Here is a 25,154-nt window from a genome sequence, read left to right as displayed (position 1 = left end):
ATCGACACGGACTGACACATGGGAATGTGGCCAGCCCGTGTGGAAATGCCCAGGCCATGTGGATCTTGGAAACAGCTCTTTTTGCCTGATTTTGGCTCGTTTTTTGCTTCTTTCACTCCCTTATGCTCACTTAAGTATAGAAACATGAATTTAAAAGATTAAGAGCATCAAATTCACTAATTCATATAATAAATCATCCAAAAATGCATTAAGAATGAGATTAAAAACATGTTACTTTTATGGTTTGTCATTAGGACACGACTATGTGTCCCAACTTCAAATACTCACACAGCCTGGGCACACTGCCGTGTGTCCCCTATTTTTGAAAATTTTTATATTTTCCTAAAATTTCCTTACTTTTTTCAAATTAGCCCTTAAGGGTTTTAAGATAATTTCTATAGCCCCTTAAACTCGATTTAAGCCTCGTAAATGTAAGTTATAATTGTAATTCAATTACTTTATGTAATTTGAGAAATTATATTGTAATGATCATGATTTTACCTATTTATTTTGTTAACTTGCTGTAGCATTCCCGTAACCTGTATCAGTCGACGGATACGGGTTAGGAGTGTTACAACACTTCTTGCACATTTTTTAAGAGTTTTATTCTTTCTTTTGTTTGGGGTTATTGCAAAATTAAAATCTTGTTCAATTTATGATATCTATGGAATTTACTAATTATAGATGACCATCTATTAATACATAATTTATGGAAATTAATTCCATTCTATTTAAGCATTAACACAAATTACATACAATATTTCATCAATAACATTTCCATATTCAAAATACATTCGAGCCTGGAGTTGTGCCCAGGGTATGTCGTGGGGTGTACTGTTGAGGTGGCCTTCTTTGCCATTGGGGGTGAAGGTTGTTGTCATCATTCTATAGTAGGGACCATGGAAAAAAATTTAAACTGTTTTGGAAACACCATGTAAAGTGGCAGCACCAAAAAAATTCCAAAAATAATATTTGTGCCACCATCTCTTAATTAGTCATTAGAGATTTTTTTTTTTTACAGATATTGGTCACTCCATGGAAGAAGGCGGCACTAGAAATTTTTTTAATCCAATTTGGTGCCTCCATTAAGGGAGGTGGCACTAGAAATAATAAAGAATATATTTTATTTTTTTCGATTGACTCTGAAAATACACGAGAAAATATGAAAAATTTATATGGGTTCTGCCAGCACTGAAAAATAATTTTTTTATCCTATTATTTCTGAAATTATAAAGTAATGATTGGAGGCACACTTTGATACAGTAGAAATTCAATTTTCTAAATAATCTAGTACTAGGGTCATTTTCATTAAAAAAATTTATTTTTTGGGTTAGTTATTAAAAAAACCAATTGGTGATTTCCATTTAAGTTTACCATTTTTTTTTTGAATTTCTATTATGACTTTTTTTCAGTGTTTGACTTGGGGGTTGAGATGTGTGTAGAAAGTTGAGGCTGAAAACTCATATATGAAAGGAATTGTTCCAAGGTCTTGAGATTTGGTCCCTAGGTCTTGTGACTTTCCATCCTTGGTTTTGAAGATGAATATCCAAATTCTTTCAACCCTAAATGAAGGGAAGAGTTAATTTGCTCCTATTGAAAAAAAATGACAGATTGTGGTAAGTAAAATTGAAAGGCATAATGGGATGAATTTCTTTCATCTCAAACATTAAGAAGAATTAAAAAGGAAATATTGGCTTGGGGTGAGGATTTTTGTTCATTATATTAATGTAATTTCCGAGTGCCACGTGTAGCAGCATTGATTTCGGTCCTCCGTCAATGCTAGAGTAGCTTAATAGACATCTCTTTCTCCCACATTGGACAAACCGCTTCACGTTCAATTCATTATATGCATTTAAACAAGGTTAGTTGAAATTAGATTATAAAAGCCATCACTAGAAGGAAATATAATTGTAATTGAAATGTATGGATTTTATTGGAAAATTCATAGGTGTGGGATACTAGTAACAAGCATACCGCCAAGTCCAAACCATTGGAGTTGATGATGAGGAGGAGAGATTCCCGGAGAACCATGCGTGGGCTTAATAATCAATTATTACTTGAATCTCATTTAATCACCCTCAACCTTCAGCTTTACGTGCATCACAACTCATCTTTTTTATTGAATTCTATTATATTAAACAATTTACCATCTAAATTTCCGTGTTTGCAGAAATATAGTTTATAATATCATTTTAATATTTTATTTCCTCCTATACACTAACCTTATGCAGTTGGATTTTAATTTAAAATTTTGACAATATTTCCCTTTTTATTAATTTTAAAAATATAATTAAAATCATGAATCACGGCTATCCCAGGTGAGCCCGAATTTTTGAATGACGGCTATGTTAACCAGTTTCACATTAGATCATTCCTCCTCCCTTTTATTTTTTTAATTTCGTACCCATTTCTAGAGGTCCCCGCGAAAAACGATCCCTCCGATCATCCAGCCCTGCTATACGAATCATGAGATTCCCTGCACATCATCACACTATATCTATCCCCCACTCCCCAATAGTTCCTCACTCGTCTCTCTCCGTACCCGTTTTTCTGCGGCTAAGTTTCGTCGCCGACGGATAAGATCGTCCCTTCCCAACTCTCCTTTGACACGTGTAATCATCCTATACGTCCATCAGTATCCCCACGTAAAGAAGATTGGAACCCCTCCTAGCTCGACTTCTTTAATCATGGTTAAAATCTAACCCTTCTTCTCAACACACACACACACACACACACACACACAAAATAAAGAAAACTCCTTATCCTATCATGTATCTGTCTTTTCACTTCACTTTCTCCATCTATAGCTCCTTGTATGCTTCGTTAATGGTGTTTCAGATCTAAAAGCCAACTCTAGAGCTTGACAGAGTTAAAATATCGTCGAAACTTAAAAGCATTAAGACAAACAAGTTTAAAGTCTTTCCAATCAAAAGGTTTCATCTTTGTTCCTGCATGCATTTTTTAATTAATGCAGAAGAAAATGGCATATTCGTTCCCAGATGAAGTGCTGGAGCACGTCTTCTCGTTCATACAATCAGATAAAGACCGAAACGCGGTGTCGCTGGTGTGTAAATCGTGGTACGAAATCGAACGTTGGTGTCGGAGGAAGGTGTTTATCGGGAACTGTTACGCTGTTAGCCCTAGGATGGTTATCAGGCGATTCCCAGAAGTTAGATCCATTAAGCTGAAAGGGAAACCACACTTTGCTGACTTCAATCTGGTGCCAGACGGTTGGGGCGGTTACGTTCTTCCGTGGATCGCGGAAATGGCTGGCGCCTATCCTTGGCTCGAGGAGATTCGACTTAAGCGGATGGTAGTTACGGATGAAAGCTTAGAGCTTATCGCTAAGTCGTTTAAGAATTTCAAAGTGCTGGTGCTTTTTTCTTGTGAAGGGTTTTCAACTGATGGACTTGCTGCTATTGCTGCTAGTTGCAAGTTAGTTTTATGAACTAGTTTCATTTCTCTTTTATGTGTTCTTATTTCTCCTTTTGCTTGGTTTTGTAGTGAGGAAAAAAAGTTAAAAAATTTTGTCTTTGCTGGTGTTGAAGTAGCTTTGCTGCTATTTGCTTTTCTTTTAACTAGATTTTTCACAATGGAGTAGTTTTAGTTCTATTTTGGGATGTTCCTAAAAAGATGAATATTTGTTTGGGTTAAATGTTACGTAGGATTGTAACTTGATTGGGGAGAACAGCTTTTGAATCCATCACTCGTAGATTCGAAGCTTGGTTTCTTGTTTTAGTTGTCTTCCTTCTATTTTTAGGCTTTTACTTTACTCAGATCTGAGCTGCGCTACTTTTTTTTTTTTTAAAAGAACATCTAAGGTGGAAAAACCAGTGAGAATTACTTTGTTCTCTTTCATTCTAGGATACCTTGTTGGTTTTCATCTAGCAGATTCGTTTTGGGGTTCTTTCCGGATTTTGGATGTTTAATTCCTGCGGACTGTGGACTTCTTTTTGCACTTTAACTAGATTCCTTTTCCGTTGATTTATTGTTATTAATGATGTTTTCTTTGTCAACTTTTGTTGATTTATGTTTGAGGCGAATAATTTTCCAAGGTGGGTCGTTATTTTTTCTATCCTTTTTCCTGGGTTTTTTTTTTTTTTTTGTTTGTTTGCTGTAAATTCCATCTTGGGATTCTTGCAAGTTCAGTTGTAAAAAGGAAAGTAAATATAGTGTGGTAGTCTAGTCGTTTTCAATGATAATGACAGTAGTGAGCTTCTTGATTTCCTATGTTCACATTTAGGTATTTTTTTTTTCACTTTCTTCTGTGTCTTGTATGCTGTTTTTATGAACCAGTCTATTTACTAATGCAGGAATCTGAGAGAGCTGGACTTGAGGGAAAGTGAAGTGGATGATTTGAGTGGGCATTGGCTTGCTCATTTTCCTGAGACATGCACATCCTTAGTGTCCCTTAACATTTCTTGCTTAAGATCTGATGAAGTAAGTTTCTCTGCCTTGGAGCGCCTGGTTGGTAGATGTCCTAACCTGAGGTCTCTTCGGCTCAACCGTGCAGTGACCCTTGATAAGATTGCCAACATTTTACGCCGTGCTCCACAGTTGGTTGATTTTGGCACCGGTTACTATGCAGCTGAGCTACAGCCTGATGTCTTCTCAAACTTGGCTGGAGCTTTTTCTAGTTGCAAGGAGCTAAAGAGCTTGTCAGGGTTTTGGGATGTGGTCCCGGCTTATCTTCCAGCTCTTTACTCTATCTGCCCTAGATTAACATCGCTGAACTTGAGCTATGCTACCATACAAAGTCCTGATCTCATCAAGCTTGTAAGCCACTGTCCAAGGTTGCAGCGTCTTTTGGTAAGCTTATTATTAGGTACCATTGGTTTAATTATTTATTAATTTCTTGTTAGTTTTTCTCCTTTCCGTTTGACTTGCTAGCTAACTATAGTGAAAGGATTAAGCACTGCTGAGATAGAATTCCAATCCTCAACATGTTGTGAACATTAACTGGTTTGAAGATTGCATTTAAAAATAAGCTGTTCACATAACATTCTGATAACTGAATTGAATCTTGTTTCTCTGTACTTATGGTCTGAATTTCTGATTGCTGAAGTTTTTTATTCCAGGTACTTGATTATGTTGAAGATAGTGGCCTTGAAGAACTTGCTTCTAGTTGTAAGGACCTACAGGAGTTACGTGTGTTCCCATCTGACCCATTTGGTGCAGAGCCAAATGTATCCTTGACGGAACAGGGCCTTGTTGCTGTTTCTTTGGGTTGTCCTAAGCTACGGTCAGTTCTGTATTTCTGCCGACGGATGTCTAATGCAGCGTTAGTCACCATTGCCCAGAATCGTCCGAACTTGACCCGTTTTCGTCTATGTATAATTGAGCCTAAAACACCTGATTACCTGACCCTTGAGCCACTCGATGTTGGTTTTGGAGCCATTGTTGAGCACTGCAAGGATCTCAGCCGGCTTTCCTTGTCTGGTCTCCTCACAGATCATGTGTTTGAATATATTGGGACATATGGGAAAAAGCTAGAGATGCTGTCCGTGGCTTTTGCAGGAGATAGTGATTTAGGACTCCATCATGTGCTTTCTGGCTGTGAAAGCCTCCGTAAACTAGAGATTAGGGACTGCCCTTTCGGAGACAAGGCTCTTTTGGCCAATGCTGCAAAGCTGGAGACAATGCGATCCCTTTGGATGTCTTCTTGTGCCGTGAGTTTCGGAGCATGTAAGCTGCTAGGTCAGAAGATGCCCAAGTTGAATGTTGAAGTTATAGACGAGACAGAACCTCCAGATTCAAGACCTGAAAGCTGCCCAGTTGATAAGCTCTACATATATAGGTCTGTCGCTGGGCCGAGGTTTGACATGCCTCCTTTTGTGTGGACAATGGATGAAGCAGTGAGGATTCTGCATTGAAGCTTTGCTTGAGACATCACCTGTGAACTAGGCAGTGTGTGAAAGAGCTTATTTGATCTCAAGAATGAATGTATCAGGTACATGCTCCTACTCATTGTTCTGGCTTGAGCTCGACTGCCGTTCCTTATACTCTTGGCTGAGCTATCAATTTCAAACGTAATGGTGAATAAAGTGTATTTATTTGTTTTCCAGTTGTTACTACCATGTATACTAGTTTTAAGACATTTGGATGTTTATGCATATTTGTATTTCCCTTTTTAATTATTGTGTCAATTGTTCGCCTTATGGATGCGAGCTTAGTTGACTCTCGTGGTTGGTACCTAGTATTTGCACTTTGGTTGCTCTTACTTACGATCAGGTTGTCAAAGCATGCATTGAGGAGGATATTTAATAATTAAAAAGAAAAGGAAAGCCCTGCTTAAAGACGACTGCTTTTGCGGTATCACAACAGTTCCCATGTTTTGATCAGAAAACAGGTTTTTTGCATTTAAGACTTTTTAAACATGTTGTACGGAGCAATCATTGTAAAAAACGATATATAAATCTAACCTCATCCTAAATCTGATCATAATGGAGCAATCCAACGCTACTCGCTCATTATTTATTTTGAAAGTAGAATAAAAAGATAAAAGGGTAGCAATAGCATGGTGGTCTCCCTCCCAGGCTCACAGTCGAGGTAAGGTAGCTTTCACCTATTATTATCGTTGCTACCAAGTGTACGAGGCTCCTCGATTGTTGTGACACGTGATAGATTCGGTGACATTGATTAGCGTCCACAATTTTTGTTTCTTTTCTACATTTCTCATCTGCTCTCTGATCACCACTCCACCCCCCTTCGGCTTTTAATTCAAACGTGGATCATCAAAATTAATTCTTTATCAGGTGTATTATGTTATTATGCTCATTTTCTAGAAGAATTTTTTTTTTTTAATCTTTAGAAAATCAAACATTTATAACTGTATTTTTGTGTACGTGTAACACAATAATGCTAAAACGAAATCGAAACAACCGTAGCTAATCATAATAAATGTAGTTTGAAGTTAAAAGACATTAGAAGCGACAAACGGAAATGGCTCAGCAAGGGATGACGCCCGATGAGTGGAATAGTGGGTGCATGTATTCATGATGGATCATCAAAATCATCATTAATATTCTATGTTGTGTTGTGTATGATTATTGGGGTAGCCGATTTCATCTCTCTCATTTATTTACATTTATATATATTACTGTTTAACATCCTCATCATGATATCACACCACAGGGTCAAAAATTCTTTAATTCTTGACGCTACACTGTCTCCACCAGGTGAGGGTTGAGTTCCGTAAAAAGTGATCCCCCAGTATTCTTACTCAAATATTTTAATTGAATAAAAAGGCAAAAAAGAAAAGAGGTAGATGACCCTTACTACTGTCTCTCTATTTAATAAATAGGAGTAGCATTATTGAAACAGAAACGGCCAAAGTTGGTGTAATTAGAGAATCATATGATTGTTGAAAGTGGCCCCTCAGCTGCAAAAATCATTACTACTACCATCAATAATCAGTGACAATGATAATGCCTCTGCTCCTCTCTGTTATGCTCTACGTACGTGAATTTATCATTTTAGTTGCCTTTTTGCACACCCAAAGCTGTCCATTTCATTATTTATTTACTCTCATTTATTTTTGCTTAGTTTCGTACATCCAGTAACAATAAATTTGTTCAGCTAAATCACCTTAATTCAAAAATAAGTCTACGGTTTGTATTTAAGTTTTAGCTGATACCTATTTCCAATTCAATCTTTGGACTAGTCTTACAAAATAATAAATAATAAAAAACAATTTTTTATTTATGAACCAAAGAAAAAAAATTGAGAAAAAACAAACAATTGTAACATATTAAGAGAGAATTACCCTGAAATATTACAGATAAAAGTTGATACAGGTAAAATACTAAATCAACATTCGCAGTGAACAGGTAAATACTCGGATTGGCTGTGAAATATGGTATACAGCAGCATGGAGTAAATCCCCTGCTTTGGGCAATTGTACTGTTGCACATGTTCTCTACCATCAGCTACCATAAGCACTAGTGAAGAACAAAACAAGAAATAACAAATTCTAGATCACTAATTTGTATTGACTGGAAGCAGTAGATGAACCCTGTATGGACTGCAAAAGATGCTGGATTCTGTATTTCATTACAGGCTGACCATGTCGTGTCTTTTTGAACATCTCTTTCCTTTCTACCTTCCTCTGAGCTTCAGCTTTCTCTCTCTGTTCCTTCTTTGCTTGCATAGCCGCCTCTCTCTCCATCCTTGCCTTTTCTTTCTCTTCCCACTGCTTCTCGTACACTTGTCTCAAACTCTGTGAACCATTCTTCTTCTTCTTCTTGTTCATGTTGTTTGCCCGACTACCGTTTATGTCTTCATTCTCATCCTGTAACAATCCTCGCATATCAAACTCGGTCCTTTTCTATGAAGACTATGTGTAGTAGCATGCAAGGATATCGATCTGGATTCGGGTTACATGTTTCCAACAGAGCATTTCATAGAATATGAAGTAACTTTTGAACTAATCATTCAAGGTGCAGTTTTAGATTTTGGAACTCGATCATGTATAGGCTAGATCCACAATCACAAATCAATATGCCATCGAATAAAGCTCCAAATTAGAACTCATCTAATTAACTCCACAAAACAGATTTCAAACTCTCAACATATTAGGCCTCAAACCAAGTTAGAGCTACTAAATGCCTCGTATAATATAAACAGAAAAGGAGGAAAAAGAAACTTAAGTTAATCATAATTTAGAATTAAATAAAGACAAACCTCTATGGTCCTCTGGGCTGAAGGAAGACTGTTTTTCCCCTGATTTTGTTGCTTTAATGACTTCTTATACTTGTTAACATACTTAGCATTTTTATAGAACTCCTTTTTTTTCTCTGGGAGAAGCAAAAGTTGCGAATAAACAAGGAGATAAAAGTATAAAACCCAATAATAAAAAATTAAAAGAAAAACTACAAAATTCATACTAATTAAGGCGGGATTGTAGTGATTGCTAGTGGATTTGGCATTGACAAATGCTTGAAGCGAAAGACCAGTTCCACTTCCTCCCAATCGATTCATGTTCTTTTTCTTCTTCATAGTCATCGGCTTTGGGCCATCCATTGTGCTTCCTTCGCCGTTTCCATTTCCTTTGGGATTCCGATTCTTCATTGCCGAAAAAAGAAAAGAGTCCAACACCAAGAATTGCAGAAAATTTTAATTTGTTCTATGTTTTTGATATTGGAATGAAAACCCTAATTCCTATTTACTTTTTCCCATTTTTAATTTTTACAAAGTGAAACGTCGAGGGCACAAAACAAGAGTCCCCAGAGCCGAATGGTGCCCCACATGTCTTAGGTCGCAGCCCATATTGTTAACTCTATTCTCCTTTTTTTTCTTCACTTGGGCCTATATTCTTCTTCTTAATCTTAACTCCATCCAATGCTATTATTTTTACGGCTTTATTCACGATTTAACTCTTAAATTATATCTATTTTTTACTTTGATATTTTAATATTTTTTTGTCCCATTTTAATACCTAACAGTTAATGGAGTTAAAAAAAAGGTTGGCCAATTAGAGTGCATCACATCATCAATGACAAGGTAGATTGATAAATGATGTGGTACATAAATCAAATTGATTGAACGCTAATCACTTATTGATTCGTGTTGTATGACGTTGATTAACATTGATAAGTTGTTAATTGATAAAAATATTTAAAAGTAAAAAAAATATGGAAATTATAAAAATTAGTAAAAAATATTTTACAACTTCCAAAATTTTTATTTTAGAATATATAAAATATATAATTTTAGAAAATTTAAAAGTTGTAAAAATTCTTTACAAATATAAAAATTAGTAAAAAATATTTAGAAAACTTTAAAATTTATTTTTAAAAAATAAAAATATTTAAATATATTAAAAGTTGCAAAAGAATTGTTAAAAATTTTAAAAATCATAATAATCTTAAAAAGAATTATAAAAATTATTTAAAATTGTAAAACTATAATAATTTAAAAAATTTAAAAATATTAACCAAAATTGTTTAAAAATTATAATAATTTTAAAAATAATTGTAAAAGGTAGTTACCAAAATTTTCCAAGCATTTTATTGAAAAACATTTTTAAAAATTTTAAATAAAATTTAAATTATGTAAATAATTTTTACTATTTTCATAATTTTTACAAGTTTTTTAAAATAATTTTATAATTTTTAAATAATTTTTGACTGAGCAACAATCGATCAACGTAGGCCAACAGTAGGTTAATGTTGGTTGACATCAATCAACAATTAGTCAACACAGCCAATGCCGATCAACATGCCACATCACCAATTAATGTGCCACATCAAACCTACAATGTCATCGGTAACAAGGCACATCTTGATTGGCCAACTTTATTTTAATGTCATTGGCTGTTAAGTACCAAAATGAGTAACGGTGCAAAGTTTAAATATCAAAATAGAAAACTAAGGTGGAAAACAAATATAGTTGAATAGCTAAATCGTGATTTCTTTTATAATAAAGAATATATTTATTTTAGCAAAATTGCCAGTAGCAAGTAAATTTACAGCCAAAGAAGAGGAGAGATTAAAAAGTTGTAAAAGTTTTTTTCCATTGCCGAGAATTGAACCCGGGTCTCCTGGGTGAAAGCCAGATATCCTAACCACTGGACGACAATGGATTTGATTTTATACCGTGTTTGTTTTTAAAATAAGAATAAAAACTAATATCTGAAATTAATATTTTTAAAAATTGATTAAAAGTTAATAAAATTGATTAATTTTTAAAAATTAATATTTTTGAAAGTTTAAGTAATTCTGCATAATTTTATTTTGTTATTGTTTGAAAAAATTTTCAAAAATAATTTTTAAAGTTATTCTTAATAAAACAAAGGGTAAATTACACCAATAGTCACTCAAAATTTTGGGGTAGCTGACAAAACAGTCACCTAAGTTTCATTTCAGTCACTCAACTTTTGAAAAGTTGTAAAACAGTTCTTTTTTCCGTTTTTCGTCATAGACGTCACGGCAAAGTAACATAGCAGTTGATGGTGTCGTTGGTATGAAAAAACCGTCCAGCTGGCCAGTTACTCTAATTTAACAACCTTACCAGCACCATTTTAGGATTAGAGAAAAAAAGAAGAAGAAGAGGAGGAGGAGGAGAAGGAGGAGAAGAAGAAGGAGACGACGATAAACCTCTCAATTGGTGTTTCGGGCTTTAATGCCACACCGGGCCTCATGGCTTTTGACTTAATTTTTTGGATAAGTTTTTGCCAGTTTTCTGCAAAAGGTAACACGGTATTTTTGCATAAGGAAACAAGGAATAGAAAACCACATTGAGAATCTTTGAGGATCTACTACAATACATATGCAGAAACTTTGGTTATGGCATCTTTTGTGGAACAAAACCATGAGGTTTATGAATCTAATCCAAAGTTAGACGACTGTTTATGTAATTTACCCTAAAACAAATTCGACATAAATATATTTATCAATCTAAATTTATTTTATAATAATTAATATATTATATAACCTTAATAATAAAAAATGTTAAATATATTACATATAAGTTACTAATTAGAATTAGAACGAATTTGCTTGTAACGAAACCATTTAATGAGTTGTATTATCTGCGGTTTAGATTCTTCAATGTTGTTTTAATTAGTAGGAGACTACTAATAGAGATCAAGAACCCTGTTAATGTAGGCAAAATGCATAAAGAGAGATCACGACGATGTCTGTATTTTTTTTTTTTAAACCCAAATTCAAGACAAAATGATAAATCCCCGAGGAGAAGCAAATGTAGGCAAACAAGTGGAGAAGATTGGGGGCTTCATTTCATTAGTAGGAGACTGCTAATAGAGATCAACTACTATGTAATTTGTTTTTTTAACCATGGCTCATAGAGATCAAGATCTCTGTTCTCAACCATAATAATACAGATCTACAATAAAGAAACTAGAAAATTGAACCCAAAACTGAATAATATAAGAAGATGAAGAATAAAACAAGGTCGATGGTAATGGAGTTTCCAGAGATCAACAGCCTCTATACTGACGCAAAACAGCAAAAATAAAGACAACAAGCAGAACTTAATTGACTGGAGTCAGACCGCCGGTGATAGAGTTGATGAGATGGCCGATTAGGTCGCCGGTAAGGGAGAGAAGTCGGCGACAGTTGAGTAAAATATTAATATAAGTTTCTTTTTCAATAATATATTAAGAATACTAATTAAATTTAAAATTATTGTCAATCCAATAACAAAAAGAAGTTACATTTAAGCACATAATCATCTTTTGAAATTATATTCATATACTACACTATAACATTTCTGTTATACATTTATAGTTCATATTACACTACCAAACCTAAGTATATGTCATCTCTAAAGTCCAAAATTTATATATATACCCAAAAAAAAAAACTTGGTTTTGTAGCTTAGATTAATTATGTGATTCAAGTTGAAGTAGCAATTTTCATGAAAAAAGTTATCCATATACTTTCAATCTACTTTGTTTCACCTACATGTTAAACAAACGTGTTAAGTTATGTGAATAGTTTAGTAAGTACTCGATTGAATTCAATCTTACCTTTTATATATATATATATATATATATATATATATATTAATTTTAATAATATTTATTCACACAATTTCTTTCATCGATATACTTGAACTTTTAATTCATTTTCAAAACATAAACTCATTTAAATTAACTTATAACTTATAGTTTTTACTTTAACACGATAGTCACTAATGAACTTTCACATTCACATATTGTTAGAGTTGTGCGACCTAAATTCTTATTAAAATAAAATACAAGTGGCAAGATAGGAGGATCTGTGAAGGCGAAGGCCGCGACCCATCGCAGATCCCCAGTAAGCAAAATACTGGGTTAGGGTCGCAACCAAGGGTGTGTGTGTAACATCCCTTACCTAACCCGGATGCTGGACCTGAGCAAGTGATGTTACGACAAAGCTAGATCATTGATAATCACTTTATTATACACGAAACTCTAATATTAAAAACATCAATTACATGTAAACTAATATATATAATTAAATTTTAAAATTTGAAGAGGATCCGATGTTCACTAAACTAACAATAAATACGGCAAAGGCAAGTGCACCTATCGAATAATAGTATAACTATGGTGAGTAGGGAATATCGCATCCACGAGGACTAAAAGTATTAGTAATTACTGTCTTCTTATTATCTAGCCGACAAACTGGGGTGATGTGTTTTAATCTAAAATTACTGAAGTAATTTATCTAATAACGCAATAGAGAATGAAATAGGAAAATAATCAAAGATAACAATGATATAAACAATACTCAGGAAAGAATCCACCTAGATTTCACCTATTACTATGAATTTGAATTAAACAATTTATTACTTATGACTTGATCCGTAGAAATCCCTAAATTATGTTAATATCTCTTTCGAGAGTAAGAACAACTGACTCTATGTTGATTAATTGAAATTTCATTCTAATTAAAAACCCTATCGTCGCATTAACTCGATCTATGGATTCCCTTATTAGATTTGACTCTAATCTGTAGATTTACGTCGTTTTATTTCTAGGATTGCATGCAATTCCACTCAATTATGCTAGAACTCCTTTTAAATAGGGACTTTTGCTCTACTGAAATAAGCAAATTAAAGATGAATTAATATCCTGAAAATATTAAAATAAGAAATAAGCATACATAATTGAGAACAAGAATCAATTATTTATCATGTAAATTAGAAATCAAATAATAAGATTCATCATAGGTTTCATCCTTCCTAGGTATCTAGGGAATTTAGTTCATAATCCTGAATAGAAACATCTCAAAGTTAAGATAACCACAAGACATAAAGAAACTCAATAAAACTTTGAAAGAAATTAAATGGAGATCTTCGATCTTGAGGGATATCCTCTTCCGAGTTGATTCCGATTGTAACACCCCAAACCCGGCCCAGACGTTATGACCAGATCCGACATGCCACATCGAAGCGTTCAAAACATTTTATATTGTTGATCCAGAAAAACTTACTTAGTGTTTTAAAAGATAATTTCATTATAGGTTAAAGTGAATGGAAGCTGTGCACCAGGTAGGAAACCGGAAAAGAGATGGTGAGTCCATCGGACTGCTTAAGTACCAAGCTTCCTTCGGATCCAATCCTAGACATGCATACCGCCATTACCACACCTTAACGTCATGTATATTTCTAGAAAACCGATTTGATTAAGTCATTTTTAGGAAAAGTGATTAATTTTGGAAAATACTTTCATTGCGGAAGCTTTGCTTGTTGTCGTGTTATTTTGAAATCAATTGTTGTTTTTGAAAATGCGCCCTAAAGCTATCCAATTTCAACAGTTAAAATAAGTAATACCTATCTTAGTAATACATATTAAAACCATCAAAAATAATTAAGCGGCCTTATTACATTTAAAAACCCAAAACTTCAAACGTAAATAAAAGGATGTCCAGTTTACCAGAAGAAAATCAAACTTTCAGAACGGGTGGCCACTTCGAATTCCCTCACAGCTCCAAGCCCACTATGGTTGGGGATTACCTGCGTGGATGAAAATAAAATGGGTGAGTTTGGGGAAACTCAGTGTGTAAGGAAAACCCATTCAAAGCCCAAGTTAGCTCAAGCCTATTGGGCCTAAGCCTATTCAGGTAACAGTGGTACTAGACCAGAGCCCTTTTCAGATTACAATAAACTGGGCCTTAGCCCCTTATTCAGATAACAGTATGGCCCATAGGCCCATTTCAAATACATGCAACATCAATAACATATGCAAGCCCATTTGGGGAGACTACTCAACCCACCAACCACTACACTCCACCATTACCAGCCCTACACTCCATGTGGGAATAGCTCAACCCACCCAAATTTAACACTCCATAGTTGCACCTTGCGCTCAGCTTATCAAAGAATTGAGGCAAAGCCTCCAAGACGTGGACAAGCCACTTTCAAGACTTCCTCCGTCAATATCCCAATCCCATGCATCGATAATAACAACATGGCATGCAAGAAATAACAACATCAAACATGCATTTAGGTCAATTTAACCTGGGGTATTTGGTAATTTAACTACTAGGGGTAAAACTATAAATTTTCCACTTTTAAAGGTATTTCAGTAATTTATTTATTTTAGGGTTTTAATGCATATTCCTACTTTTCACGTACTAATGTAATCACGCATCGAGGGTTCTTACTCAATTGGGCCCTATTGGCTATTATTCCAATTTTGGCCCATTAAGCCCAAAAATATCGAGGGCACGTAAATTATGCACTTTGCAGTCCAAATTTTGCAGCTTACCAAAAACATTAATCGATTTACTTCACGAGCATTGGCACACTCGCAAATCTACAAAATACCAGTTTTTGGCATTTCGGGTTTTCGACTTTTGCTGATCCAGACTAAGAAAGAGGGTGTTAGTTACACACCTGTTTGTGACGATATCTTGTTTGAGATCTACACACGAACTGCCTACAATTGGATTACTAACACATTAATCTAACTATTCAAATACGAACTACGTATTAACCCCTTACAATATTCGGCCAACCACACCTACAGATCATAGTAAGCTTATAAGAAAACAATAAGCAACTCATGAACAAATTTTTGTCAATGTTTACCACATAATCATAATTTCACTGCAAGCTGTCTTTCTGAGCAATAGTCACTAAATTAATAATAACTGGAGCTACGAAACTCCAAATCAAGTGCCGTTAATTTTTCCTGAAAATAGACTCATATATCTTCTATCCATAAAATTTTTAGAATTTTTGGTATGGCCAATCAATACCATATTTTTCTTAAAGTTTCCCATGTTTCACTGTTTGACTAATCTGACCACTCTTCATTACGAATCAAATTTCTCATTGTAAAGAATTTAAAATATGTTCTCGTTTATTCCATTTGAAACTAGACTCATTAAGCTTTAATTACATAATTTATTCAGCTTTTAACTCATCTCCCACAATTTATGGTGATTTTCCAAAGTCACGTTACTGCTGCTGTCCCAAGCAGATTTATTACCAAATCACTCTTTCACACCTAACTTGCATGCTTGTTATTTAAACATGTATATCACCAATCAATCATCACATATCTATGATTTTACTTAAGTATAATCTCCATTTCATCATTTTAAAGCACAACATGTTAGCCGATTTTTCCCCTTAGCATCTAAGGCACGTGCATGCTCATTTGTTTGGCTCAACTTCACCTATCTTCCATTTTTCATCAAAAGAACATGAAACAACAACCATTTCCTTCATTTTAATTCATAAATAAATACTCACAACACAACTAAAACCAAAATATGCTTCAAGAGTTAAGGTAGAATCAAGAAGAACTCACGAACATCAAGATAGAAGCAAACTACCATGAACTTACCTTCAATTTTCTTCCCCAAGTGACCGAACATTCAAGAGCTTTCTCCTCTCCTTTCTCTTCTCTAACTTTAGGCTATGATGAACAAAGATGGACAAAACTTTGTTCTTTTCACCCCTTTTTCTTTTAATAAAATTTCATATTTCATCCATTTAATTCTTTAATACAAAAGACATGAAATTCCCATCATGGAACATTTACCTAACCCATTATCATGGAACATTTACCTAACCCATTATCAATTTGTATCAATTTGTATCAATTTGTACCATAAATTATGGATATCAAGTGCACATTTTGTCTACAACAACATGATGGCTGGCCACTTCATGTAAAATGGGAGGTTTGTCATGCAAATCCTCCTATTTTGCACTCCTATTTATTTGGCCACTTCAATTTAGCCTATAGCATTTTCAAACGTTTTCATATAGGTTCTATTTCATAATTTCACCCCCTTTTTCTTATGGAACAAAAATTAACTAAAATTGCCGGGTTCTATCTTAAGCTTGAGCCTTCTAGAAGCCCACTAACATAATTAAACCTATGCCAACATTCACAGAATTCCCGAAAATTGGGGCGTTACAACTCTACCCTCCTTAAAGAAATTTCGTCCTCGAAATTTTCCCGATCCAACTAGTTGAGGGTATTGTTGACGCATAGTCTTTTCTGATTCCTAAGTAGCTTCTTCCCTTCCATGATTACGCCAAAGTACTTTCACTAATGGGACAGATTTCCTTCTGAGAACCTTAACATCTCGAGCCAATATTTGCACAGGCTCCTCTTCAAAGGTCAAATCGATCGAACTTCAATTTCGCGAATCGGCGGGACATGAGCGAGGTCAAGACGATAACGCCTTAACATGGAGACGTGAAAACATCGTGAATCTGTCTAACTCGAGGCAATTCTAATCGATAAGCCACGGGCCTACTCGCTTCAAAACCCGATAAGGCCCAATGAACCGCGGACTCAACTTGCCCTTCTTACCGAACCTTGATATCTTCTTCCAAGGAGAAACCTTTAAGAAGACAATATCACCTACTGAGTACTCAATCTCCTTACGCTTCAAATCTACATAAGACTTTTGCCTATCAGATGCTTCTTTTAACCGGTCCCTAATTATTCTGACCTTATCCTCCGTATCAACTACCAACTCTGGTCCAAGAATTTGTCGCTCTCCTAGTTTAGTCCAACAATTAGGTGTACGACACCTTCATCCATATAGTGCTTCATACGGTGCCATTCGAATACTCGCCTGGTAACTGTTATTGTACGCAAATTCTACCAACGGCAAGTAATCCTCCCAACTACCTCGAAAGTCAATCACGCATCCCCTCAACATGTCCTTCAGAATCTGAATAGCCCTCTCTGACTGACCATCAGTTTGGGGATGGAAAGCTGTACTAAAGTTCAATCGCGTCCCCAACGCCTCATGCAACTTTTGCCAAAACCGAGATGTGAATCTAGGATCCTGGTCAGAGACAATCGAAACTAGGACTCCATGAAGTCGTATAATCTCCGCCACATACAGCTTGGCTAACTTTTGAAGCGAAAAGTGAGTACATACAGGTATAAAATGGGCCGATTTGGTCAACCTATCCACAATCACCCACACTGAGTCTTTCTTCGATGGTGTCAAGGGCAGCCCACTCACAAAGTCCATGGTTCCCCTCTCCCACTTCCAAAGTGGTATCTTCTCTGGCTGCAACAGTCCAAAAGGTAATTGATGCTCAGCTTTCACTTGCGGCATGTCGACATTTCCTACAAACTCACACTTCTCGTTTAAGTCCAGGCCACCAGTACAATTCTCGCAAGTCGTGATACAACTTGTTCCCTCCAGGATGCATGGCACAAAGTCCTCCATGAGCTTCCTTCAATATTGTCTGCCTCAAATCAAAGTCCTTCGGAACACAAATTCTTCCTCGGAAACACAGAACTCCTTCGCCATTTAACCCAAACTCAGAAGTTTCCCCTTCCTTAACTTGTTGGAAACGAGCGACCAAAGACTCATCGTTCAACTGCTTTTCCTTAATCTGATCCACCTAGGTTGGCCTCACTTGCAACTCAGCCAACAGACTTCCATCATCATACAGACTCAGACGAGCAAACATTACTCTTAGATCAGATACAGCTCTAAGACTTAGAGCATCGGCTACCACATTAGCCTTGCCTGGGTGATACTCGATCGAACAGTCATAATTCTTAAGTAACTCAATCCATCTCCTTTGCCTAAGGTTCAGCTCCTTCTGAGTCAACAAATACTTAAGACTCTTATGGTCAGTGTATATAATACACCTTTCTCCGTACAAGTAATGTCTCCAAATCTTAAGTGCAAATATCATCGCCGCCAACTCTAAATCATGAGTCGATAGTTCCCTCATGAGGCTTAAGGCGTCGTGATGTATATGCAACCACCTTACCCTCTTGCATTAACACGCAGCCCAAACCCACGTGTGATGCGTCACTGTACACACTAAAATCCTTCCTAGACTCCGGTTGAATCAACACAGGTGCTTCAGTCAGAACTTTCTTCAACTTCTCAAAAGCTTCCTACTGTTTCTCAGTCCATACAAACGGTACTCATTTCCTTATGAGTTTTGTCAGAGGTGCTGCCATCACAGAAAAACCTTCCACAAACCTTCTGTAGTATCCTACCAATCCTAGGAAACTCCGTATTTTCGACACTGACCTAGGCGGCTTCCACTCCAAAATCGTTTCAATTTTCCAAGGGTCCACCTTAATCCCCTCAGCAGAGACCGCATGTCCTAAGAAGGTTACCTCTCTCAACCAAAGTTCGACTTCTGTGAACTTCACAAAGAGTTCCTTCTCCCTTAACTGATGATATCCAGATCGAAGGTCGATCTTGGAAAATACAGAAGCTCCTCTAAGCTGGTCGAATAGATCATCAATCCTTGGCAGTGGATACTTATTCTTTATCGTCAGTTTGTTCAACTGGCGGTAATCGATGCACATGCGCATTGTCCTGTCCTTTTTCTTCACAAATAGCACCGGTGCTCCCCATGGAGACACGCTTGGCCTAATGAAGCCCTTATCCAATAACTCTTGAATTTGAGCCTTTAACTCCACTAACTCCTTCGGTGCCATCCTATACGGTGCGATGGACACAGGCGCCGTTGCAGGCAACAAATCTATTCCAAACTCAACTTCTCGGTTCGGAGGCAATCTTGGAAGCTCCTCCAGGAAAACATCTTGGAACTCCTTTACGGTCCTAACCTTATCCACTGTCAGTCCCTCCTCTTCCGACTGACTTACAAATGCCAAATAGGCCTCACAACCTTTCCGAATCCACTTCTCGGCTCTTAATGCCGACACCACATTAGACAAATAATCCCTTCGCTCACCTATCACCATAACCTCCTCATCCTTTGTGGTCCTTAACACCATTCGTTTAGCAGTACAATCCAGGGTCGCCTTATGCTTAACAAGCCAGTCCATTCCCAAAATGAGATCAAATTCTCCGAACGGTAACTCCATCAGATCTCCAAGGAAAATCCTACCTTGAGTTTCTAAGGGTACATCCCTATACAGTTTGTCTACCCTAACCGAGTGACCCAAAGGACTTAGTACAGATACCCCACTCACAATCTCTTCAGAGCAGTCCAAGTTGTCCATAATCCGCTCGTGGCCTCCAACCAATATTCCGCCACATTCGGGCTATACCGACACGCCCTAAAGATTTCGCTCAGTTAGCGAAGTCGTTCGAAATAGATCCTCGAACTCCATTGCCCGTATTTGCCCTTTGTAACCCTTTCTAAAACACGGTATTGCTCGTGATGAGGCATCATCGTTAAACCGCATGATCATGAGACTCTACCTCTGTTGCCGGTGGTACCGGTGCATCCACCGCTGGCATATGTCTCGAAGACGAAGATCTCGCTCGAGCATTTCCTCGGCCCCATCCACGGCCTCTTCCACGAACGACTCTTGTACTCATATCGTATTATCTTGATTACAAATTTTATGCATTGATTCAATATTCCAGTGTTTATTATAGATGTTTTATGAATCAGATAGTAATTCAGAGTTTGTTTTCGCAGAATCGAAGTCTAGCTACAGTTTTAGTCTCTTATCAAATTTTTCTATGGTTTCAGTATCATCCTATCTAGAGTATCCTAGCAGGATTTTAGTACAGACAGATAATTCAGAAAAATATTCAGAGAAGTTCAGAGTAATACTTACAGACTTGAGTCGGAGATTCGGAATGTCACCTTCTAAATATCTAAATTTTAAAAATCGAGTTTTTCGCATTCTTTATAAAATTTTCGTTTTCGAAAATATTTGTTTTTGTAAACCCATTCCACAGCCGAGTTGTTGTAACCTAGGCTCTGATACCACTAAATATAACACCCCAAACCCGACCCAGACATTATGACCGGATCCGACATGCCACATCGAAGCGTTCAAAACATTTTATATTATTGATCCAGAAAAACTTACTTAGTGTTTTAAAAGATAATTTCATTATAGGTTAAAGTGAATGGAAGCTGTGCACTAGGTAGGAAACCGGAAAAGAGGTGGTGAGTCCATCGGACTGCTTAAGTACCAAGCTCCCTTCGGATCCAATCCTAGACATGCATACCGCCATTACCACACCTTAACGTCATGTATATTTCTAGGAAACCGATTTGATTAAGTCATTTTTAGGAAAAGTGATTAATTTTGGAAAATACTTTCATTGGAAGCTTTGCTTGTTGTCGTGTTATTTTGAAATCAATTGTTGTTTTTGAAAACGCTACTAAAGCTATCCAATTTCAACAGCTTAAAATAAGTAATACCTATCTTAGTAATACATATTAAAACCATCAAAAATAATTAAGCGGCCTTATTACATTTAAAACCCAAAACTTCAAACGTAAATAAAAGGATGTCCAATTCACGGAAGAAAATCAAACTTTCAGAACGGGTGGCCACTCCGAATTCCCTCACAGCTCCAAGCCCACTATGGTTGGGGATTACCTGCGTGGATGAAAATAAAAGGGGTGAGTTTGAGGAAACTTAGTGTGTAAGGAAAACCCATTCAAAGCCCAAGTCAGCTCAAGCCTATTGGGCCTAAGCCTATTCAGGTAACAATGGTATTGGACCAGAGCCCTTTTCAGATTACAATAAACTGGGCCTTAGCCCCTTATTCAGATAACAGTATGGCCCATAGGCCCATTTCAAAATACATGCAACATCAATAACATATGCAAGCCCATTTGGGAGACTACTCAACCCACCAACCACTACACTCCACTCAGTACCAGCCCTACACTCCATGTAGGAATAGCTCAACCCACCCACCCAACACTCCACAGCTGCGACCTTGCTTTGCTCGCTTAACGATAAATTGAGGCAAAGCCTCCAAGACGTGGACAAGCCACTTTCAAGACTTCCTCCGTCAATATCCCAATCCCATGCATCGATAATAACAACATGGCATGTAGTAAATAACAACGATCAAACATGCATTTAGGTCAATTTAACCCTGGGGTATTTCGGTAATTTAACTACTAGGGTAAACGTAAATTTTCCACTTTTAAAGGTATTTCAGTAATTTATTAATTTTAGGGTTTTCATGCATATTCCTACTTTTCACGTACTAACAGAATCACGTCGAGGGTTCTTATCAATTGGGCCCGTTGGCCCATCATTCCAATTTTGGCCCATTAAGCCCAAAAATATCGAGTGCACAAAAATTATGCACTTTGCAGTCCAAATTTTGCAGCTTACTAAAAACATTAATCGATTTACCTCACGAGCATTCGCACATTTGCAAATCTACAAAATACCGGTTTTCGGCATTTCGGGTTTTCAACTTTTGCCGATCCAGACTAAGAAAGAGGGTGTTAGTTACACACCTGTTTGTGACGATATGCTGACGAGATCCACACACGAACTGCCTACAATTGGATTACTAACACATTAATCTAACTATTCAAATAAGAACTACATATTAACCCCTTACAATATTCGGCCAACCACACCTACAGATCATAGTAAGCTTATAAGAAAACAATAAGCAACTCATGAATAAATTTTTGTCAATGTTTACCACATAATCATAATTTCACTGCAAGCTGTCTTCTTGAGCAACAGTCACTAAATTATTTATAACTGGAGCTACGAAACTCCAAATCAAGTACCGTTAATTTTTCCTGAAAATAGACTCATATATCTTCTATCCATAAAATTTTCAGAATTTTTGGTAAGGCCAATCAATACCATATTTTTCTTAAAGTTTCCCATGTTTCACTGTTTGACTAATCTGACCACTCTTTATTACGAATCAAATTTCTCATTGTAAAGAATTTAAAATATGTTCTCGTTTATTCCATTTGAAACTAGACTCATTAAGCTTTAATTACATAATTTATTCAGCTTCTAACTCATCTCCCACAATTTATGGTGATTTTCCAAAGTCACGTTACTGCTGCTGTCCCAAGCAGATTTATTACCAAATCACTCTTTCACACCTAACTTGCATGCTTGTTATTTAAACATGTATATCACCAATCAATCATCACATATCTATGATTTTACTTAAGTATAATCTCCATTTCATCATTTTAAAGCACAACATGTTAGCCGATTTTTCCCCTTAGCATCTAAGGCACGTGCATGCTCATTTGTTTGGCTCAACTTCACCTATCTTCCATTTTTCATCAAAAGAACATGAAACAACAACCATTTCCTTCATTTTAATTCATGACTAAATGCTCACAACACAACTAAAACCAAAATATGCTTCAAGAGTTAAGGTAGAATCAAGAAGAACTCACGAACATCAAGATAGAAGCAAACTACCATGAACTTACCTTCAATTTTCTTCCCCAAGTGACCGAACATTCAAGAGCTTTCTCCTCTCCTTTCTCTTCTCTAACTTTAGGCTATGATGAACAAAGATGGACAAAACTTTGTTCTTTTCACCCCTTTTTCTTTTAATAAAATTTCATATTTCATCCATTTAATTCTTTAATACAAAAGACATGAAATTCCCATCATGGAACATTTACCTAACCCATTATCATGGAACATTTACCTAACCCATTATCAATTTGTATCAATTTGTATCAATTTGTACCATAAATTATGGATATCAAGTGCACATTTTGTCTACAACAACATGATGGCTGGCCACTTCATGTAAAATGGGAGGTTTGTCATGCAAATCCTCCTATTTTGCACTCCTATTTATTTGGCCACTTCAATTTAGCCTATAGCATTTTCAAACATTTTCATATAGGTTCTATTTCATAATTTCACCCCTTTTTCTTATGGAACAAAAATTAACTAAAATTGCCGGGTTCTATCTTAAGCTTGAGCCTTCTAGAGGCCCACTAACATAATTAAATCTATGCCAACATTCACAGAATTCCCGAAAATTGGGGCGTTACACCGATGGCGTTCTTTGAGTGTTTTCTTCGATCTTCTCTGATTGCTCCATTCTCTATTATTCTAATTGGTATTTATAGTCTTTAGAATGCTCAGAAAGACTAAAAATTGAGTTTTTTTTCGCATATTTGGGAAGCAGAGTGCGGAATCAACACAAGCTGGCTTATTGGCGTGTGGACAGCCTGTGTGGATCCTTAAAGCAGCTGCTTTTATCCGATTTTGGCTTGTTTTTCACTCTTTTCACTCCCAAATACTTTCCTAAGTATAGAAACATGAATTTAAAGAATTAGAAGCATCAAATTCACTAATTTGCATAATTAATCATCCAAAAACGCATTAAGAATGAGATTAAAATATATTACTTTTATAACTTATCAGGATCTATTTATGAACTTTAGTCATATAATAGAATTAAATTTCAAAAGCAATAAGTTTTAACACTAAAATGAAACTTTCGTAGTTGATATCGATACCTTTATAAAAATCAATACCAACATTCAATTATGTTTTCCTTGAAAAGCAATGGTATTGATAATTAGTTGGTGGTATCGATATTTTATGAAAAGTATCGATACTCAATTGAAAATCGATGCTATTTTGGCATTTTGTTTTATTTGTATACTATTCATTTGGTCAAGTATTGATACTTATCCCAATAATGGTAAAAATCTTATCTTAGCAACTTCAGTTCATGCCAAAAAGTCACCTTACCACTAAAGACAATAATTTATCCATCCAAACACCTAAATAACTTATCAATGTGCCCGTATTGACACCACAATACAACACTTTCACATTTCATTTCCTTCACTACAAATACAAGTCACAAACATGCTTCAAATGACTCACAATAAATCCCGAAATGTCTTACTTAACTCAAGCCAAACTTACCATATCATATTCAACCTAACATGCCATACTTCATTCATGACCAACTTACCATTTCATGCTTGACCATTTATGCACAAACTTAGGATTAAACATGCATATCTTAACTAGTTGCCCAAACCATAATATCAAATGCACAATACATATACCTTACAAATACCTATGAACTATTTCATAACATGACCAATGGTCCTATTACATGTCATATAAGCCAAGTTAAATTCAATAGGGTAAACTTGAATTTGAACACTAGAAATTTCAAGACTTCACACAACTAAAACCCCAAATTTAGTTAAGGTATCGTTCATATTCGTTTTATGGTTTATGAACAGAGGTGCACTACAGGAGAACAGACTTTTAGCGGTGTTTTTTTTGGCCTTTAGCGGTGCTAGAACTATTCGCGGCGTTTTCACAAGCGCCGAAAAAAACGCCGCTATAGCAAATGCTGCAAAATTTTACGGCGTTTATTTAAAAAAACGCCGCTAAAAATCATGACTTTTAGCGGCGCCTTTTTCGCAAACGCTGCTAAAGGTCATGGTCTTTAGCGGCGCTTTTCCCGCAGTCGTCGCTAAAGACC

General features: G+C 36.0%; 2 protein-coding genes, 2 long non-coding RNA genes and 1 other non-coding gene across 5 annotated transcripts in view; 1 reads left to right on the top strand and 4 right to left on the bottom strand.

Annotated features, from left to right (window-relative positions):
- The first annotated feature begins 2,334 nt into the window (after positions 1 to 2,334).
- Positions 2,335 to 6,134, top strand: LOC108470696 (protein TRANSPORT INHIBITOR RESPONSE 1). Its single transcript, XM_017772127.2, has 3 exons — positions 2,335 to 3,435; positions 4,314 to 4,809; positions 5,079 to 6,134. The coding sequence occupies exons 1-3, from the start codon at positions 2,969 to 2,971 to the stop codon at positions 5,871 to 5,873; spliced, it is 1,758 nt and encodes a 585-aa protein (XP_017627616.1). The 5' UTR covers positions 2,335 to 2,968; the 3' UTR covers positions 5,874 to 6,134.
- Positions 6,135 to 7,740: 1,606 nt separating this feature from the next.
- Positions 7,741 to 9,302, bottom strand: LOC108471065 (stress response protein nst1). Its single transcript, XM_017772636.2, has 3 exons — positions 8,886 to 9,302; positions 8,683 to 8,795; positions 7,741 to 8,290 (listed from the first exon to the last, which is right to left on the bottom strand). The coding sequence occupies exons 1-3, from the start codon at positions 9,067 to 9,069 to the stop codon at positions 7,973 to 7,975; spliced, it is 615 nt and encodes a 204-aa protein (XP_017628125.1). The 5' UTR covers positions 9,070 to 9,302; the 3' UTR covers positions 7,741 to 7,972.
- A 1,208-nt stretch (positions 9,303 to 10,510) lies between these two features.
- TRNAE-UUC (transfer RNA glutamic acid (anticodon UUC)) lies at positions 10,511 to 10,582 on the bottom strand. The gene has a single exon. It is a non-coding gene; the product is annotated as a tRNA-Glu (tRNA).
- A 3,637-nt stretch (positions 10,583 to 14,219) lies between these two features.
- LOC128284028 (uncharacterized) overlaps positions 14,220 to 25,154 on the bottom strand; it is a 48,683-nt gene continuing 37,748 nt past the window's right edge. Inside the window, exon 3 of the long non-coding RNA XR_008274325.1 lies at positions 14,220 to 14,463. This is a non-coding gene — a long non-coding RNA (uncharacterized LOC128284028). The remainder of the gene's footprint in view (positions 14,464 to 25,154) is intronic.
- LOC128284029 (uncharacterized) lies at positions 21,253 to 23,254 on the bottom strand. Its single transcript, XR_008274326.1, has 3 exons — positions 23,113 to 23,254; positions 22,156 to 22,197; positions 21,253 to 21,274 (listed from the first exon to the last, which is right to left on the bottom strand). It is a non-coding gene; the product is annotated as an uncharacterized LOC128284029 (long non-coding RNA).

This window comes from Gossypium arboreum, chromosome 11 (assembly GCF_025698485.1).
Source record: "Gossypium arboreum isolate Shixiya-1 chromosome 11, ASM2569848v2, whole genome shotgun sequence".
NCBI classification, from domain to species: domain Eukaryota; kingdom Viridiplantae; phylum Streptophyta; class Magnoliopsida; order Malvales; family Malvaceae; genus Gossypium; species Gossypium arboreum.
The sequence above is the reverse complement of the archived record's forward strand: the minus strand, read 5'-3'. Positions and strand labels throughout refer to the sequence as shown.